The sequence below is a fragment of the Varroa jacobsoni genome, unplaced genomic scaffold, assembly GCF_002532875.2.
Source record: "Varroa jacobsoni isolate VJ856 unplaced genomic scaffold, vjacob_1.0 scaffold_939, whole genome shotgun sequence".
Taxonomy (NCBI): Eukaryota; Metazoa; Arthropoda; class Arachnida; order Mesostigmata; family Varroidae; genus Varroa; species Varroa jacobsoni.
In genome coordinates, this window is record NW_019213841.1 from 283,904 (window position 1) to 298,259 (window position 14,356).

The 14,356-nt window shown below is 40.3% G+C and overlaps 1 protein-coding gene across 4 annotated transcripts in view; it reads left to right on the forward strand.

The window, feature by feature from the left end:
• The window catches only part of LOC111265163 (uncharacterized), a 117,577-nt gene extending 106,697 nt beyond the window's left edge, over positions 1-10,880 (forward strand). The window contains exons 9-10 of one of the 4 annotated variants that reach the window (XR_015312964.1): positions 5,387-5,540; positions 5,830-7,701. Coding sequence is in view for 3 of the 4 variants with exons in the window: in XM_086970376.1 (XP_086826502.1) it covers positions 5,387-5,404; positions 9,116-9,184 (87 nt within the window). In the remaining variant the exon portion in view is untranslated. Of the gene's footprint in view, positions 1-5,386; positions 5,541-5,829; positions 7,702-9,115 lie in introns of those variants that run through there. The other 3 variants (XM_086970376.1, XM_022841587.1, XM_022841590.1) reach the window with 3 other exon arrangements.
• The last annotated feature ends 3,476 nt before the right edge of the window (positions 10,881-14,356 follow it).

The following is a 14,356-nucleotide window of genomic DNA, read 5'->3' on the forward strand; positions in this document are numbered from 1 at the left end:
TGTTTACGGCTATGTCTTTCTATAGGCTAGCACCCCTGTCAGTTAGCATACCGCCATGCAGTTGACTGTATAATAACTTATGTTGAATTGAATGACGCTGAAGTTACAACTGATCGAAAAGCTCTTGTCTGTCTTTACATCGTGGCGTTTCGTTAGGGATCTTTAAATTAGGGTCAAATTCCTTTTAGACATCGGCATACAGCTGAACGGGTAGTGGACAAATTTTTGGTAGCATTGCTGCTACTTCTGCTTTCTTTCCAAGACTTTCACGTTCGGTTTAAGTTACTGCTCGCTCTCATTCGTAGATCTCTTTTATTATTATCCTTTTTCCTATAACAGTTACTACTAGCTCTTTTTCCACAGTTCGAACGTACGTTCCACTGTCATTATCACTGAAAAAACAAGAAGCATTGTGTTTTTAACCGTTGTGTGTGTTAACGGGCATTTTTGAAAAGCGAAACCTGTCGGCTGCCGTACACGGCTGAATCCGTCTTCCCGGCATCCACGAATGCGTCAGTGGTAGTCCGTAAGGTTAACGTTAAGCTGACAGCATCCACAAAAAAAAGGCTAGAACACATTGAATCGATAGTGGTATTATTCTACGAAAGTTACATATAATGTAATGGTAGTCGTGGGCCTGGTATCAATAATACATCATTGGTAGAAAATACATTTTACGTGCATTGTGCTGAAGGGGATTGTGATTTTCCACACGACGCTGGAGTCACCAGCACAAAAGTGTATGCCTGTTGGTTTGTGTGATTTATCGAGATAATCACAATTGTTATTACGATATCGTTGTTTTGATTGTTTTTCTAGTAATTTTATGCTGTTCCTTTATTTAATTTAACATCTATATGTTGGCGTACTTCAAATGTCTAGTTATGAAGCGTCGTGAACAGTCCATATTCAATGGTGTATTATTTCATTTCTATATATGCTACGCTTAGAGTTCTCGAGCAGTTCGAATACTATGCGATATAGCTTTGGGCAAATGTTGCTTCTGAGAGCAGGTGCTTTTTCCTACGTTGTTTTTTTCCAGATTTCTGAAGGAGCCTTTCGGCAGACCTACTCCGTTCTATACCCTAGAGATACATTTTTGTCAAGACTATGGAGCGAAACTGCATTTATCCTATAATTATTATTTAGTTAGTAGTAAAATAATTCTGACTAAATGCTAGCACTTCCTTAACTCGCAACATCCGTATGTATTATTTTACAGCAATAATAAGAATAGCAATAGAACGACCTATTTGTGACTAGATTCCTAAACAATTATCTTTACCTTTAAAGCACCCTATCAGTCAAGACCCCAGTGGCGTGGTTGTAAAGCTTTCGCTTTTTTTTTAATGATTTATTTACTGTTATCGGCTTCGTGATCGTTTTCTGTACGCGACGCGTTTTTCTAGCCTTTAAGCACCATCTCGTTAGGCTATCAGGTCGTCTTCTGTTTATATTTTTTGCTCTTTTTTGGTTGTCGGTAGAAGTAGGAAGTGTGGTACCGCTAGAAATGCTAGCATCCTATCATTAAAGCGATAACTACACCCACGGCTAATGTATTCAACTTAGACTTGTTCGCCCGCTCCGTACCCCAAATAGAGCGAAGTCGGTCTAAGAAAGAATATGCAGAACATCCCACGCAAAACCGTCATTCCCCGGTCTGCCTCATCATCATTACTTCAGAACCGCCTATAGACATGGGCATTTTAATAATAATGATAATAAATAGTAACAAATAAACGAACAAAGAATTGAAACATAAAATAGCTCCCATAGACCCTGATTGACTCGTAACAGCGACCGCGACGACGATCATCATCATCATTATTATATTTCGATGCTAAAGTTAGAGCTGGCTCTGCTGCTACTGCAAGACATTCTGCTCGTTTTTAATCTAACGAGAAAAAAAAGTGATCAATGCACAAATAGTAGGTGCACAAATTTCGCTTTTGCTCTCCGATGCAACAAACGTAACTGAGACCAATGATAAACTGCGATCGGTGTATCTCCCTGATCATCATATCAACAGACATCTTGAGATGGCTATTACTAGACAAGTAATAACAATCATATTATTTTGCTGGTGGAAAGAAGGATGTTGCTGCGGCGCGAAAAGCGCTCATTTCTTTGTCTCGTGTTTGTAAGCTCGAAGATGCCGCTATTGTATATGACAGCTAAAAGCTAGCAGACGAAATAACAATGGCGACATGGGAAATAATGGGCCTGCAGGATATACATAAGATTTACACGGGCGAATAAGCGCTGTTTGTTGTTACCTTAGGTGTAGGGTTGTTTTCTACCAGTATTTGCGTTTCTTATTGTTGATAATTGCGGGTGTAGTTATATTTCCGCTGGCCTAGCAGTCGAAGGAAGGAACAAAGCTAACACGAAGCTTCCGCGTACAGAATTTCGCATGGGTAATTGACTTGTTATACGCTTATGGAGTAAACTCAAGAACGTAGAGCTGCACAATATATTTTTTTAATCACTTTTGCATATTTATCAAATTTATTTTTTTCTTATCCCTGCATCCCTATGCTTCTGCCTATATATATATATATATACATATATATGTGGTCGATCCGAGCAACAAAACAAAATTCGCAGATGGCGTCGTGAAAAAGAATCGTGACATCATCTCGGCCCGTATTTCTAGTGATTTGCAATGCAATATACATATATTTCTATATATTTCGACAATAGTGCCTAACTATGGAAGGCTTATAATCCAAGGTCATAACTTGTACCACTCTAAATTCCTCTGTGAAGCGTATTGTCTAGTGAAGGACTCTTTGTTTCCCTGCGTGAAGCAGACCGTTTGTCAACCGTGGCTTGAGATTATGAAGAATACATGAACGTGAACGCTAGGCTAACGAATTTTATCGAAAAAAAAGTGTGAGGTCAGAAGTTTCGCGGTCTACGTAATGTTTGCCTTCTAATCAGCATGCCTCATGCAAAGTAACCAAATTATCTTAGACAATTTTTCTTGGTCCGCCATCAAGTAGTGTTTACTATCAACACGCGGAACGTAAAGGTGTAGTTTTTGCCGTAACAAGAACAAAAGCTGTTTGAGTTATAAAAATGTTTGTTCCAGAGACAAATGCGTTTACGACGATGCTGGCCGAAATAGTCCACAAAAAATGACAGAGTGATCTGTTTGCCTTTGGAGCGGGCTCGATCAAATTCAGGTGGATTAAAATCACCTTGTTTAATAATAGTTCATGGATCTGTATATATATATACACATATTAAAAATTTAAGTGTTGATGTTAATTGCGTCCGGTAAGAAGAAAATATGTAGAACGCTATGTCTTTCTTTTGCTATGCATTATTTTTATATTATTACCCGCTTCCGTGAGCGATTACTGTTATAGCACATGAGTTCAACTTGTGTTTCTATTACGCGATACGAAAGAGGGTCGTCTAACTTTTATATTGACTCTTCCATTTTCGATCGAGGAAGGACGATTTTAATCCCGGCTGAAGGCGCTGTCTTTCTTAGAGTCAAAAGGTCAATTAACGGACAATTTTCTCAATTAGTGTTGACTCAAGCGCGACATTAATCAATCTCAGTCACCCTTACAGCATCTATATCCGTGAAAGTTGGTTTTTAGTACCCATGTGGCATCATTATACTGGGTAAAATGTCGCTGGCGTCAACGCACTCGCACAATTTACAGACAGTCAATATCATTTTCGGCCAGTAATAACTGATACCGTTCATCGACTGAATTCATATATGGCAATAGATGTACCTAATTCAGCTGGTACCTTCTAAACTATAGATATATCGTTCGCTTTTTGATAATTTGTCAAAACAGTGGCCGAAGGCGCATTTTTCTTTTTCATCTAATTTAAATATAAGCCCAACTAGCCCAGCTAGCCCCATTAGCACTGTTGTAATGGAGCTCAAGTGAGTGCGTTCAGTTATATATATAAATGCCCGACTGTGTGTAACGATACCAAAACAAAGCTTTGACACGGGCAGAGCGCTTAAATCCCATTTTCTAAGGGCAGCAATTCTACATAGTGATACAGGTATTAAGCAAACGATTATATTAATCAGTATAGCTTACTTGTGAAAGCTTAATATAGCTTATAAGCACACAAAAACAAAATAATCATAAAACTCAATAGCGTGATATGAAGTTCTCTTCAACCGAAGCCTAAATCAAACGTCCTTCTTAGATTTTATCCACGGATGTGGGTGCTTGCCGATTTTCATTCAACGGTACCGCCTCATCTATGAAAAGATTAAATATGATAATATATTTTTAATGGATCTCGCTGGGCATTTTAAAATTGGCCCGGTAGGTCTTATAGGAGGAAGAGGCCCCCTTTTTGGATGTACGCAGCGCATTACTTCCTGCGTGTCTGATATTTTCATCGACAACAACTCGGCCTGCTCAATTTCCGTTGACGGACTTTTTCTCGAGTAGGCGACGTTCGACTAATGCCTTCTTGAATGACCCAGCCCATACGTATTTCACGTTCTTAAATTATACAGTAACCTTTTCGAACTGGGACTTGACTTGTTTGCAGGAGATCATAGCGACTTTTGGTGATGATTAATATATGTGTCCTGTTTATTTAACGTTTATATTCACTGTTCGATTACTCCCTGTAGTTAATGGAGCGTCTGCTATTTACAAACGATTCAGTGTGCAGTATAAGGCAGCTAACCAGGTTGTCAACGTATGGCCGTTAACTCTTCCTGTTATTCATACTAACCAAATTGACCAAGCTTTTACCATTTTGCGACCGCATGTTCGCCTATATCTTGGAGACCGGTATTCGTTTTTGTCAACAGAAAGTTTACAAACGAGACTCACTACGATGTTCTTTTATTATGCTACTGTTTAGCTAATAATATCCCATAAAGCAATGTATCCTGTTGATCAAAATAGTCAGAATCTTGTCTTGCAGCTACACACGATATAGTTTGGATCGGGAAAAGGAAAAAAGGGGATAAAAGGCGGAACATGGGGGGGCCAAGTCGCATGCTCCAGGCTAATTTACCTGCACTGTGAGATTGGGTGGAGCCGATAAAGCGACTTTTGAATTTTAGTCTCTGTTCATGCTCTAATGGGTAATGTATACCCGAAAAATATATTACTGTGCTGAGTTGACCTGCGATTTTGTGCCCCTTTTGCCCCTGAGCCTTCTAGGTTACGAAATGATGAATGTAGCAGAACGAATCTGATTGTGGTTTCCTTTTGGCACTTATCTCCCGACGCCTTATTTTTTGGTAGCCTGCCACGTTGGCAGTGTGCTTTAGGGCTTCTTGACCTAAGGGTGCTATCGAAAAGGAAACACTTAAAGTGAAAAGGAAAGAAGTTAGAAACATTTGAATTCTAGTGACAATCATTGTGTTCTTTGGTTCCAGGTAAGCGTGAATTTCAAGGTTAGTTAATACATTTAGCGTGTTATCTAAATCCTGCCTTCTCGCCTGTCAACAGTACAACGCAGTAAATTCTGGAGGTTCTGATCGAGACTTGTACTAACGCGGCTTCAATAGATTCCTGAATAAAGCCTTTGAGGTACAAAATTGCTGTTGGTGAAGCTGAATGCAGTGATCGGAAAAAAGAAAAAAAACACAGGCCGTTGGCTAACAAATTGAAGCTTGTGCTAAAGAAACACTTTTGCAATCAATGGCGTCGAAGCCATAATCTCGACTGCGGTGATCTAGAACGGTGGCATTGAACGTGAATGAACTATATTCGTGGTAATACGTTGCCAATGGCTGTTTTTCCGCAGTAGCGATTATTACGAAAATCTAACGTTGACACTAAGATGACGCCTCTGTATTGGATCAATACAATTTTCTAGGTAAAGTGAATGGTGACAAGATGGTCCGCAAATAACGCGTTCTCAAAAGTCAGGTCCTGGTACAACAAAAAAAAATTCAAGCAACGCATGATAACAAGATAAAGCTGTAAATACCAATTTCGCCTGCTCATTATGGTTACGCGCCGGGGTTAAGCCAGGACCCGTTTGTAGTTTACTACACAACTGCTGCACTTACATGTGGTTAATGCATGGTACCTAGCGTCGGCGTGCGTACTGTATCCGTATGCACGTATAAGTCCAGACACGGAATTTTCTTCTTGTTTTGTAGAAAACTGGATCGCCTTTTTGACAACGAGACGTTCAATATACAAACGCCGTCCTTACAAGTGCGTTCGGGTCGAGTACTAATGATCGAACGATATGAACGGACACAATTGAAATGATAAAAATAATGGCGGAAAAAATGTAGAACGTCGGCGTTCGGAAAGCTAGTCACAGTCGGCTCCAGTAGCAGCGTCAGGCTCGGTAACGATTCCATGAATTCATTCAAATTATACGGGGCAGTTGACAGGCGGCAACAATGTCAATAGCATTATATGGGTAATTTGGTTTTCTGCTACAGATTTACTATGTAGTCGCCGGACAATATTACGTTTCTCCTACGCTCCGCAATGCAACGTCTATACTATAGATTACAGCAGAGATAGATAGCACTATTACGAAGCTAGACAGATATGTCCTGGATATTGGCCGGCTGCCATGACTGGACGCAGTATCTATAACTAACTATTCCACAAGACAGTCCGTTGCCTCGAACAGGGTTCAACAAAAAAAAGACTAGTTCATCATGGCGATTTTGTACATAGCCGAAATTGAACTGAACGCCTTTATTCACACTTGCATTGATTGTTACGTTTTTCCGCCAGTATCGGCCGACACGTGAGACGCCATTTAGGACCGTCTCATATAGGGTATTAGATAGTTCATCAGGGACAGAATTTTGCAGGAGAAAAAGACAGCTGTAAAAGTAGTGCGCTTCAAACGCCATCGATGTCCTGGACGTTCTTCTATCCGTCAAAGAATTTGCAATCAGCTAATAGTAATGTAGCATATACGTGTTGATTATTATATAGAAAGAAGAAACAAGGAAGCGCCGTTGTCGTCCGAAGAATGTCTGGCTACTTTTGTTTATTTAAGTTATAAACTAGTATGTGTAGTATGCAACCGCTGTTTCTCCTGCAAACAAGGACACTGTCTTGTCATAGATCCAGTAGAAACATCACGGGCACCAGCTCGTGCAGCTGGGTGGGTGGGCCTTCGACGTTTACAATTGGACAATTTTGTTTTTATTGTTTAATTTGTCGTTAATATTTGTTGACGATCGTAAACCTCTCGGCTAGGCGAAGCGTTTAAGTGTAAATTTCCCCTTATTCAAAAGGTACGCCGATGGCCTAATCGTCAATCGGGCTTGCCATTTGTGTATCGATTATATGTAATAACACACACCGAGTTGAGCATAAACTTTATTGATTATAATCCTGGAGCAGACTAAATGGAAAAAAAAACATCGAATACATAACTATTATCAGGAACTAATCGTGGTAGTAGAATATCAGTTCTATTTGATGACTGTAAACCTTATTTGTTATATCTTCTATGTTCGTATTAGTACGCTTGCCACCACACCGACAATTAAGCGCTAGCGCGATATGTGTTTGTGCTATATTTGTGCCGTGATCAGCGAGTACGTCCGGCTGTATCGGAAGTGACAAGAGCCTGATACGTGCACGTGCCTATTGTAAAAATAGTTTCTTGTGCCCTGCCGAACTTAGAGCTAACGGCTACAATAAAAGCAATAATAAAAACAACAATAATAATCAACAAACAAATAAATAACAACAACAGCAACAACTTTAAACTATTTTTTCAAAGAATCTTACATTGTTTAAGATGTATATGTAGTTCATAGATGTATATATATTATTGGGTGTAATACTTCAAGCTCTGCATTGATGGCTTGCCTTGTATTTATCCCTGCTTCTCTCGATAATTATGATCATCTTTATTTTTTTTTTGCACCCTTTATTTATTGATATTCGCAAGAAGATTACATCTTCTTTTATCGTCGTATTCGCGTGTCTCACCTACCTTTCAGTTTATGATTTGTAACAGCTATCCCTATTATCTTCACTTATGGCCGATGTGTGTCGGTGAGCGAGCGGGACTGTGTATTCTTTGAACTGGGTTTTGCATTCAGGGCTTAACGTTTATTTATCCATCCCCGGCTTAACTCTGAGGTTCTCTCCCGTTCGGTGAACAAATAAAGCTTTATTGCAGCATAGCTAGCTGTAAATTTATTATATACTAAACTAAGCGCCAGGGTCGTTGTCATCCTGTTGTCCGGATCAGTTGGCAGCAATAAAATTTCAATTTCCTCTATTCGGGGTTCGTTGATGTAAAAGTTCGCCGGGAGTTCGCTTAACGAGAGCTAACTGGGAAGACGCGACATTAGAAAGGATTTGTTTAATTATAAAAAGCTTTTTTCGTCACACGCTTCAGTTCTTTGTGTGCGTACTGCATACTGTGTTTAGTCTATTATTGGGCATTATGATGTTAGTTCCGGTTGAAGTTAGGCCAATCGAAACGGTCGCTGATTCGCCAGAGGCACGTAAATGGATCCGGCTTTTTCGAATTGTGTTTAAGTAGTTATCGATCTCGCCGCCTATCCATCTCAACTGTTTCTGACTTCACTGTTGCTCTATGACTGTTACTCTTTCTGTGGGCAGAAAAATTCCGAGGAGAGTTCTTATGCTTCTTTGTCAGCCTAGATTTCATCGCATAATAATATTCGGTTGGAGTTGTTACGTACAACAACTTAGTAACGTTAAGCTAGCTATAGCTCTGCTAAGATTAAGGAAATTCTCGAAAAATCCGGAAAGATCAATATAAAATGCAATGTCAATTCTCTGGGAAAATGCTATCCACAGGAAGACAATCCATATTAATTTAACATTGAAGGGTGGATGGCCTATAATAAAATAAAACAACCGTCTAAAATAAGTAAGACCCTCAAAACCAATCTTAGTTATTCCCTCAGCATGGACCGCTCCTGTCAAGGATTAGCTCTATACTTTTCCAGACGATACGTTATTGTTGAAATCACCAAAGACATCTGTGTACATATCTAGCATTTTTCTTTTCTTCTGGACAGCATTTCTGGTAACCGTCATTAAATTACTTAACGAGTATAGATTTGCAAACGGGGAGAAGGGCATTCTGAAAGACCGCACGATCACCCAGTGTTTTGCTTAAATTTTGCCCACAGTCCGTCCCTAATCGACCCTCATCCTCATCCGCATCATCTACAACGACGACGACAAGAACAACACTGTAATTCGAAGAATAACGCAGTAGTTATTCGTAGTCGACATCATTGGATAAAAGGGGAAACACTCGCATATAGGACTTCTGCTCGTCCGCCTCGCGCAGTAGAAAACTGCAGGTCAACGTATTGCCGATCTGCTCCGTCGCCGTTGTAAGGTCTTCCGTGTGTGCGTTTGATGTACATCTCAGCTTGAAGCAGCTAACGCAGGCGTCACTCCAAGATGTTTAAGCAGACAAGGACTGCTAAGGGTTTGGTGCTGCTGCTCTTAATGAATCTACACTTCGCAATAACTATTTTCGTATGAAAGAACTCGGTTCGACTGTCATAATAGCTATTGCCTAGTACGCGAATAGTACAAACGGGTATAAACCAACTGAGGATCCGAAAAGCCCGTCCTTCCACGTCTTCATTGTACCCTTCAATGGTACCCCGTCGAACCAGCTAGAGCAGACGTGTAGGTTGATGAACACACAAGCCACTAACTTCGATTTTTTTTATCAACAGTGAAACTTTAGCTCCGAAAATCGACCCGCAGCAGGCGGCGATTTCAGGCCAATAACAGGGGTAGTTAGTAGCAGGATCAGATAAGGACCACCGAGGAACTGCCACACTTGTTTTCGACGACAGCGCTTCGCGCCTTCAGCAACAAGTGCATAAACAGTGGACATAGCGCGGGTTGTGTTTAAGTTTTTGTCCAGTGTTCTCCTCCTGATGCCGTTTCCCCTTTTACTGCTCATCCTACTAATGAAGTCGGGCAAAATACTTTGCTAACGCCACATCGTCATCGGCGTCATCTTCTCAGAATTTTCCGACGCTTAAGATAGAAAAAAAAAAGCCTAGCAAAGCGCACGTAGCCGTCACTGTTAATTTCTATACAAAACCGTTATGTCCCTGAGAAATTTCATATTGTTACTCCTTTTTTTCTGTAGTAAAGCAATCCCGCTAGTTTGATCAGTCGCTCGCATTATTGACACTGCTATCGTGGTACTAGCCGCTGAAAGGGCGAACGTCGACATGAATTATTAAGTGTTGGCTGGCCAACGTTATATTCCTTTAAGGCGTATCCATTCATCATTCTTGCTGGCGATATCCGTTCGTCCGACACCGTACTTACTGTTTCGTGAGAATCGTTAACGCGTCTTCATAAGGAGGTTGTTGTGCTCGTGCGGGTAACTTTTTCTTGATGATGTTTTCTAAAAAATGAATTTTAAACAAAATGACTTTAAAAATTGTATGTTTTTCTTGTAAACATCGGCCATTCTCTGTACCAGCTAAAAGCTTTCGATGAGCTAAATCTGTTTGCAATTTATGTTACTTTGTCTAAATTTAAAATTGCAAAAAGGAAAAACATTAGCCAGAAGGCGAGAACTTAAGGAATTGTTCTGCGTACCACTGGATAGTTCTACAAAATGCAATGCACGTTTCTCTAAATAAAAGTAATATTTTTGCAAGAATAGCGAAAAACTACATTAGTCTAAGGCCAACTTGAGTTACGATATTTTGTAGTAGTTGGATGTAGCACGAGTGGGCCGGCCAGAAGCCGACTCGCGCCCGGTAGATCAGACATGACGGTACATAGTGATGATATACTATGAAGCGTGCTATACAGTGTTTTGACTTAGTATCCTAGCCTGACGTAGATACTTTTCAGTGTTAATAAGAGTTACGAGAATAAACATAGATGTACTATTACTGATCTGCTGACTTTTTGGCTTTTTTCATTATATCCACCTGTAGGCGATACAGTCAGCCGCTAGCTACTGCATAAACTGGACTCAGGTCATCCTTTTCTTTTTGAATCTGTTCACCGTATTTACTAGTTAATATAACTTGCAAATTGTAAGACAGCTCGTGAAGTTTCGGGGAATGTATTTAACATGATTTAATATTACTACTAAAATTAATTACGACAAAGTTCAAAGAAACAGAGAGAGGTGCACAAGAGCAATTTTGGCTATAATCGCATTGGCCTTTTTCGTGTATTCATAACATATGTACTATATACTACTTCTGGCGAGCACAAAAAATATAATCCAAATCGAAGAACCGTCCTCTTGATGACGGTCTCCATGACATAATACAGTTTCGACTGCCTCGTATTACTGGAGAAGGGTAGACAAACAGACAATTGTTAGAAATGAATTTGCTGCATACCGGAGCTTCGTCTGCGTTGTCATATACGTAGAAAAGAGCATTCGGAATGATATGGTCACGTAATACAAAGTGTACAAAAGCGTATTTGAGGGGGAACCTCGGATCGTTAAGGAGGGGAGGCTGCACATCTATGGCGCTAATTGCCGTAACTTTTCAAAATACCCGTGCAGCTCAGGAACAACGAACAGGACAACAACAACGATAGCACAACGCAGCTATCATACTAGCGGTGAAAATGGAAAACAGATGGCTAAAAAGAAGGATGCCCTAAATAATTTGTCCTTTAATAGGGCAAACTGGGGTGCTTGGTCGTGCTGTATGTATGAGATGGCCTGAACAGACATTTGAGGTAGTGATAAAGATTCGAGATAGTGCATTGAGTAATGGCTGTCGTCATGTTCGTTTGTTTTCTGATGACGATAAAATGAGATATATGTGCAGATCTCGCACCAGATCTCGATCCAGAACAGGCAATGGACTCTTTAGAAAGGTTATTCGTTGATTAGAGTCTACATATTGTTATATGTGCACCGAGCAGAAACGGGAACCTGAACTGATTCGAGACTACTAAGTTACCACTACTTATAAACACAATTGTAAATCAATTATTTGTTAATAATGACAATAGATAGTAATGAAAACACTCTTAATTAAGCTTATTTGGGATTTTCCTACTTGAGTACATATTGATGGGTTCAGAGGCAAAGAGAAGCAATATAAAGCAGACATGTTATAAGCGCAAGGGTCCAAAGCTTTATCATATTAAAACAGGGACGCTATAGCTGTAGTTCATGCAGGATTGATAGCACGTGCGCGCTGTGCCTATTGTTCAACCCTGATTGTAAATACAACCCAGCGCTAATTTGAGGGTTACACATAGATACGTGTAGTGTATGTGTACGTAGAAAATATATGGCATTGGAAATAGAAATATGGCGTGCGTCGCTGGTCCCACCTGTCTTGCTGCTATTGGTACTGTCGTATCTTGAGAAGGGCTATGCCCGTTGTGTTTCACATACGCTGCCCAGGTAACTGCTGGCAGAAGTTCTGACGGGCCTGCTCGAACCTCCGTTCTCCGGCAGATCATATAGATTATGATGGTAAGGTTGCCAGTGTTCGCCGAGCGCTTATAGGCTAGTCAAGGTCCGGAAGAGATAGAGCCGAGAGTCTATTGTTAGCAGCACTCCTCGTAGAACCAGTGAGTTGGGCATGCTCCGTTCAAGACAAGATCAGTAGGTAATAACTAATAACATACCACCAGGTGATACCGGGAGAGCATCACAACAAACAGATCATCTGGTGTTTTCCTCCATAACGACGCGAACGCTGTAGCTGGTGATATTCGCTTGAAAGCGTTTCTTGCTGATACGATTGACGCGCATGAGTGCAAAGCTGCTTCGAAAAAGAAAAGGATTAGCGGTAATTAAGGCAACATTAGGGTCTAAGATTATGTACTTATCGATATAGGCCATATTGGGATCGTTGTCATGGGATTGCGTCTAATCTTTTCTTCTTTGACTCAGAAAGAAATGTAGCTAGATGAGTTAGCGCCGAAGGGTATTCCTCGAATAAAATTGTCGATGCTCGTTCATCATGAAGTTCGCCCGATCGACAAATACCTATGAATAAAGAGTAGTATCAGATGCAGACGGGAATCTGCGAAGCTAAAGCAGAATCGGTCCCGTGCATAATTGCTAGCCGTTGTGAACTTCGATCGTAATCCGATGGGAGTTCTCTTTCACCTCAGACGTGTTGTTTCATCAAGCTGAAATATAGGTTGAGAGTAGACCTACCGGTATACTGATATGCGGTTTGATTGTGATCCACTTGAAAATATTCATTAACAAAGCTCCTTCGAAGGTCTACAGCCCTGATAATTAAGTTGCTCATGCGGGCCCGCCGCGGCAGTTGCTAAATTAAATTCTGTCCAGTAATAAAACAAAGTTAAACAAAAATAAACAAAGTTAAATATAAATACGATTGCCGTTGATCTCTAGTGGATTCTAATAACTTAGGCAGAACAAACCATTGATATGCGTTGAATGACCTCGAAGGGACAAATAGAGCTGAAGTTTGTCTTAAAAGTGAATCCGTAGTACCAACAACATTCGGACATATCGTCAGTTAAATGCAATAACATTATTATTTCTGTACAGGAACGATGGGAAACCATTTTTTTTTCAGACAAGACTAGCGGTTCTAAGTTACGGAAGTAAAGAATGTTGGTTTAAATTCAAAGCGCTTCAAAACTATAAAAGAAGTGCATTGTTATCCCTATGGCTTAGGGTCATCCCTCCATGGCGTATTAATAAATATGCACTCTGTACCAAACACTACGGCATACTCATATTTAGATTACGCATTTCTCAGCATTATTATAGTATTTGAAAAAATCATTAGGTATTTGCACCCGATATAAGAGGTATGCTTTGAGAAGTTCCGAACAATAAATACGTCTGCTCGTTACATCAGTATCGGAACAATTGGCGACTTGATAAAGATATCGTGCGCCCATTAAAATGTTTAAGTTTTATGTGCCCGCAGGTAACTACTTCGATAAATTGCTTTTGCAGTCAAGCAAGTTTCCCGTTGTTTCTTGATACGGTCGCTATCGGCGAAGGATTGTATCATTATGTTTTCTGATTTCTCTCTGGATGTTAAATTTTATCGGCTATTGTTATCAAGTCATCCGTGTATAAGCAGTCGTCTTGCAGCATTGACCTTCACTACTACTAATAAATGTTACGTCCGGTGCCGCCATCCATTAGACTGATAACCCTACGACATATCGCAGTGTGTCCATGCTCGGATTCGAGCCCAGACCACCACGTGTCTAAGTTTAGCCGGTAAACGCCCAAATCGCTACGCCACTGAGCACTTAGAACCATTATTGCTAGTTTATTAGCCTACTTGTAGGATTCTAAAAATTGTTAGTCTGACGAACGCCTGTTACTGTCTGTTTTCTATAATCTGTTTTGTCGTATAACCTTCGTGTAGATTTTACCGTGTTACCACTTTTTCGCTGTT